This window comes from Malania oleifera, chromosome 3 (assembly GCF_029873635.1).
Source record: "Malania oleifera isolate guangnan ecotype guangnan chromosome 3, ASM2987363v1, whole genome shotgun sequence".
Taxonomy (NCBI): Eukaryota; Viridiplantae; Streptophyta; class Magnoliopsida; order Santalales; family Ximeniaceae; genus Malania; species Malania oleifera.
The window spans coordinates 37,878,051-37,884,573 of record NC_080419.1 but is presented as its reverse complement, the minus strand read 5'-3'; the positions used below and the strand labels follow the sequence as shown (position 1 = coordinate 37,884,573).

Below are 6,523 nucleotides of genomic sequence, written 5' to 3'. Positions count from 1 at the left end.
AGAGACATACTCTGAAAATCCCAAATCCTATAATAATCATATCCAATCTTCATTCACTCATGCTTACCTTCTTCGATCTCTAAAATCCTTTGTAAGTCGATTGAGTGTTTATATTTAATAGGTTTGCTCTCCCATTCATATTTGATTGATTTATTTTCATTGAGAGCTAAACCTAAGTATTCTTAGGAGACTTTGTTAATAAGTCTATCCTAATAAGACTTTGATAGATATTCTAAGATTTGCACCTTCATTGCAACATCTTAAGAAGATTGTATTTGTTTTTGGTTGCAAAACATTTTCAAAATACTTTCAAATATCTAGTGTGCTTTGTCTTGATAAATCTTTAAAGAGATATTTGTTTGTGTGAGAAAAATCTTTGTTGCAATATTCATTGATTTATATCTATAGTTGAATACAAAGATTAAACTCTTTTTGCAAACCAAACTTATACATTGCTAGAGCTTCATATACATATATATATTGAGAAAGCTTGTTGATTGAAATATATGAAGTTTGGATAATATCTTTGTTTGAGCACTTAGATTGAATATCTTGTGATACAAAGATCATTTAGGTTTGTACTCTCACGTACTCATTACAAAGATAGTAAATCTATTTGAGAGTTGACATCTTAGACCACATTGAGCTTACATATTGAATCATATTGGGGTGTTTGTAATTGCGCGTATTTGGGTATACATCAGCTTTACTCGAAAGCTTATTCATTGTACCATTTGATTGTATTTCAAATACTGTTGTATTTCCAGGCACGGGCCTGAAGAGGGAGACTAGCCCTGGAATAGTCCCGGATTGGCTTAGACCCGGTTAGGAAAGTTAGGTGCGGCGTCCTGTTAAGGCGTGTAGGTTGAGGTCAGCCCCTCTAATTGACCTGGTTAAGGTTGAGGTCAGCCCTGTGTTAATTTGACCTGATTGTAAACGGTGACGCTCCACCCTTAAGTAAGCTATTAGTGGAATCCTCTAGCTTGCGAGCTTGAGGCGGGGACGTAGGCACAGTTGGCCGAACCTCGATAACATATCGTGTGTTTATTTACATTTATGCATTTTACATTTACCGCACGCATATGTTATTATGTGAATGATGCGCTTAATTTAAATTTTCACATATCTTTTATATCCGCGCATTTGGAATTATATAGACCAACCCTAGGTTGTTTTATACGAGTATTTTATTTAACCTAGGTGATAAATTTGAAAATTCCAATTCACCCCCCTCTTGGAAATACACCAATTCTAACAGATGCATTTGGCCAATTGCACAAGACTCGACATTACATTTACTATAAATCTGCTAGAAAGATATAACCCTACTCCTACTCGACGACACTAGAATAGAATTAAGCATATTCTATGCTATTTGAGAGGTACATCTGATTTGGGTCTATTCTACTTATTTGATTTCAAGTCTCAACTAGTAGGATATGTAAATGCTGGATATCTACTGGATCCTCACAATGCTTTATCTCAAAAGATATATATTTCTTTATAGAAAAATTGTTATATCTTGGAATCAATAAAGCATACGGTTATAGTAACATCCTCTAATCATTCTGAAATACTAGCTATCCATGAGACTAGTAGAGAATGTGTGTGGCTCAGATGAAGGATTTATCATATCCAAGAAAATTGTGGTCTTCAATCAATCAAGGGTATTCCAACAGTTTTATATAAAGATAACGCTGTATGTATAGTTCAACTAAGAGGAGGATACATAAAGAGTGACAAAATGAAGCATATCTCTCCAAAATTTTTCTATACACACGAATTCTAGAAGAATGGTGATATAGATGTTCAGTTGATCCGATCAAGTGATAATCTAACAGATTTGTTCACCAAAGTTTTGCCTACTATAACATTCAAGAAATTGATTTATCTCATCGGAATGAGATATCTTAAAAATCTTAGCAGAAGAAGTTAATATATGAACGACATTCAAGGGAGAGTGTTACGAAAATCATAAGAGATTAATGGCTGTCACCCCTTCGTTTTTTCGCCACAATGAATTCTTTACTATCCTTATTGCCCTATAAAAGGGCACTCTCTCCCTCTCATTTTGACACATATTACATGCTTGAAGTAAGTAGACATATAGAAAGGATTAGAAAAGATGAGAGATAGAGAAAGGAGATATATTTTGTACAAGAGCGGTTCCAAATCATCCAAATCATCTTTGTAATCCCTCCAGAGATAGTGATGTTTTTGATCTCATCCACCCATTGAGTAGGTATAGCCGAACCACGTAAAATTTCTGTCTCATTTATATTTATTTTCTTACATCTTTTATATCAACTTTGATTTAGTCCGGTCCTATAAAATAAGTATAGTGAACACTTGATTTTGTGAAGTTACACAAGGCAAATTAAATATAAAAGAGACTGCAACTAAATATTCTCTCCTTCCATAAATTTTTTTGCTTTATTATTTTCTTTAAAATTGTAATACATTTTTGAAAGCTTCTTTTATCAAACAGCAGCACCTCACCAGTTGCTTAGCTTCCAAGAACAACAAATAACCAAAAAAATAATGTCTCTTCCAACTCTAATTCAAAGAATGAGTGCTATGGTCAAACTTCCCTCCCTCACATCTTTCTTACCTTGCAGAATATATCATTGATTTTTTTAATACTATTTTATTCAAATCATTTGTTTCATTCTCTTCAAACTCTTAGAAAAATATAAAATAAATAAAAAGTTTATCATTTGTACCAAAAAACACTTTCTTATTGAACCTTGAATAATAAAATAAATAAAAGTTTATTATTTGTACAAAAAATAGGGGGCTTTTTCAAATATACATTGTTCACCACACGGCTCTTCTGCCCTTGAACAGAGAAAAAGATGCCCCCTCATCTTTGCGCGCATCTGAAGTAGGACAGAGAGAGCCAGCCAGGCCGAGGCAGGCAGGCCAGGTAGGCAGCCCAAAAGGAAAGTAAATCCAAACACCCTCCGACCCGAAACCAAAAATCAAAAGCAAAAACCAAAACCAAAACCAAAACCAAAACCAAAACCCTCATGTGAAAAGAAGCGAAATCAGGGGTAGCAATAACAATAATCACTTCTCTTTCTTCATTTCCAAGTCTGACCCATTTCACATTCTCCCCAGTCCTCCCTAAAACCCCTCCGGAAATTTCAAATCCAGCCATGATTTGATCTATCGCCGCCCTCAAATGGGTCCTCCCGCAAAACCCTTTTGTCTTTTCTCTCTGATCTTTCTGATTCTCTTCGATATTCTTGCTGAATCTGCTCCCGATTACTCCGCCTTGGTCTTCAAGGGCTGTTCGAAGCAGGACCTCGCAGATCCAACTGGCGCCTACTCTCAAGCTCGCTCCACCGTCCTCGGCACCTTGGTTTCCCAGTCCACTAAAGTCAAGTTCTACAAAGCCAACGCCGGCGGCGGCCAAACCGCCTTCTCCGGCCTGTTCCAGTGCCGAGGCGACCTCAGCAACGCCGACTGCTACAGCTGCGTCAGCAACCTGCCGACGCTCCTGGACAAGCTCTGCGGGCAATCTAAAGCCGCGGCCAGGATTCAGCTCTATGGGTGCTCGATGCACTACGAGGTCGCCGGATTCGCTCAGGTCTCCGGCATGGAGATGCTGTACAAGGCTTGTGGGTCGAAGAACGTCGGCGGAAGCGGGTTCGAGGAGCGTCGGGACACGGCGCTTTCGGCATTGGAGAGCGGCGTCGGCGGCGGAGGCAACGGGTTCTACGCGACGACCTTCGAATCGGTGTATGCGGTGGCGCAGTGCGAGGGAGATTTGGGGAGTGCTGATTGTGGGGAGTGCGTGAAGAGTGCTGTGCAGAGATCTCAGGTTGAATGTGGGAGCGCTGTTTCCGGCCAAATGTATCTTAATAAGTGTTTCATTGGTTACAATTACTACCGAAATGGGGTGCCCAAGAATCCATCATCGTCTTCGTCATCATCATCTTATTCATCTCCTTCAGGTAAGTTTTGAGAACATTTTCGGTTTTCTGTCTCTGAACATGATGACTCTTTTCCAAGCTACCGTTCTCTTTCTCGAGAAATTTACGTTTCCCCCTTCTCTGTCTCAGAGATTGTTTTTTCCGCTGATGTTAGCATAGCTGTTCATTTGTCTTGATTGATATTAGCATGGGTGTTCATTTGTCTTGACTAGGGTTAGTGGGGTCTCTCTCTCTCTCTCTCTCTCTCTCATTTACATATTTATATGAAAGTGAGATTTGATTAATTTACAGGGCAGAATACAGGGAAGACAGTAGCTATAATATTAGGAGGGGCAGCAGCAGTGGCGTTGGTAGTTGTTTGTTTGTTGTTCGCCAGAGGCTTGTTGAAGAAACGCGATGGTGAGTGACATCACGAAAATCAAAATGAATCCATCTCTGGTGTTTTTTCTGTGGGGGTCTAATCCGGTGCTGGAAATTTGCTCTTTTTTTTTTTGCAGATTTTTAGAAGGAAAGATGCATTAGTTCAAGAGCCAAAAGTTCCATTGGAGGTGCATTTTTTTTTTTTTTCTTTCGATTTTTCATTAATTTCAAGGAAGAAATTGTTTGACTTCTGTGATAGACAGAAGCTGCTATGGGAAAAGAGAGAGGAGGGTTGGAACCTGGGACTGGGATAGGCTTATGTGGGGGAATATGGAGAAAGGATCAAGTGGGAGTGTGCCAGTGTGGTATGAGAAGTATGAGAACTAACCCAGGTGAAAAGAAAAAATGAGAAAAAGAAAAGGAAAGAGGTAGGAATGAATGTCGATTTTGGGTTGTTGAGAATATATGAGTAACAATTTTTTCTTTTTTCTTTTTTTAATTTTTTCACATTGCCATATGGTCACTTTTTTATTTAACAGTGCCATGTGGGTGTTGGTATCTTGCTGTCTTTTACCCTTTGTCTAGAATTTCTTCTCCTCCTCTTCCTATGATCTTTTCAGATGCCACAGCTTTCATAGTTCATTCTTTCTAGGTAGTAGCAGCAATCTCTCTCTGCCCCCAAAGAAATCTTAAGAAATCTTAGGGGCTTTGTTATTTGTCAATGCACATATTGAAGTTGGTTCTAAATAAAAGTATATCATTTTGGAAAGGGTGGTGGATTATGTCATGGAATGACTTTTTGATTTCATTTTATAGGTGGAAAGTTTTTATTGTTTATTTGATTTTGCTTTCAAAAAAATAACTTACTGCAGTGGGTCAACAAAATGGTGTGTAAAAGGGCTTTTGAAATTTGTGGGTTTTTTTTTGGAAAATAAAATTAAATAAGTGTGCACTTTTTAATGGTAGAAAAAGGATATCATGAATTCATATCATTGAGAATTATGGCGCAGCACATGAGGGTGACCGCGTTAAGTATACACCACCGACTATATCTTACAACGCAATGTAGTAGGGTTTAGATTGAATTTTTATAAACTTATTAAATTAAATTGAAAGTTAGGTTGAATCAACTTTCTTGTCTTCCTAAAGCTACGTTAGTTAGTTTAGGTTTTTTTTTTTTTTTTTAAATTAGAAAATTATATTATAGACCAAAAATGGATATGTATGTTATAAAAGATGTAGAAAATAAATAGAGACGAAATAGAAATTTTGTGATTTGGCTATGCCTACTTCACGGGCAGATGGGATCTAAACTTTACTATTATACGAGGAATTATAATATAATATCTTCTTTTTATCCCCGTTTTACTTTATCTCTCCTCTTATCTTATTTTCAATATATGTCTACTTATATGGAAGCATCAAATGTGTGTTTCAAATGAGAAGGGGAGGGTACCCTTTTATAGGGCAATATAGATAGTTAAGCATTTATTAGGAGAAAAATCTAAGGGGTGGAAGATGGGTGACATACTTTATTAGTACAAATATAAGAGGCAAGTTCACATGAGACATAAATTGGTACAAATATATGAGGCAGGTTCATAGTTGACATGGGCAACATCCACCTATAATTCATAACTCTCTCCCTTGGATGTCATTTATATATTAATTTCTTCTGTTAAGATCTTTAAGATGTCTTATTCCGATAAGATGAACCAATTTCTTGAATGTTGTAGTAGGTAAAATTTTGGTGAACAAATCTGTTAGATTATCACTTGATCAAATTTGCTGAACATCTATATTACTATTCTTCTAGATTTCATGTATATAAAAGAATTTTGAAGAGATATGCTTTGTTATGTCACCCTTCATGTATCCTCCTCTTAGTTAAGCTACACATGCAACATTGTCTTTATATAAAGCTGTTGGAATATCCTTGATTGATTGAAGACCACAATTTGCTTGGATATGAGAAATCATTGATTTGAGCCACATGCATTCTCTTCTAACTTCATGGATAGCTAGTATTTCAGAATGATTGGAGAATGTTGTTGTAATTGTCAGCTTTACTGATTTTCAAGATATAACACTTTTACTGTAAATAAATACATATACAGTTTGAGATTTAGTATTATGAGAATCAGATAGATATCCAACATCTACATATCCTACTAATTGAGATTTGGAATCAAATGAGTAGAATAAACCCAAATCAGATGTACCTC

At 36.8% G+C, this 6,523-nt stretch overlaps 1 protein-coding gene across 2 annotated transcripts; it reads left to right on the top strand.

The window, feature by feature from the left end:
• The first annotated feature begins 2,762 nt into the window (after positions 1-2,762).
• On the top strand, positions 2,763-4,784 carry LOC131151749 (plasmodesmata-located protein 2). 2 transcript variants are annotated; one of them, XM_058103148.1, is made up of 3 exons: positions 2,763-3,959; positions 4,230-4,337; positions 4,436-4,784. In XM_058103148.1, exons 1-3 carry the CDS (start codon positions 3,185-3,187, stop codon positions 4,441-4,443), a joined length of 891 nt encoding a protein of 296 aa, XP_057959131.1. In that variant the 5' UTR covers positions 2,763-3,184; the 3' UTR covers positions 4,444-4,784. The 2 variants fall into 2 exon arrangements, with proteins under 2 accessions (XP_057959131.1, XP_057959132.1); XM_058103149.1 differs by lacking the exon at positions 4,436-4,784 and adding an exon at positions 4,068-4,151.
• The last annotated feature ends 1,739 nt before the right edge of the window (positions 4,785-6,523 follow it).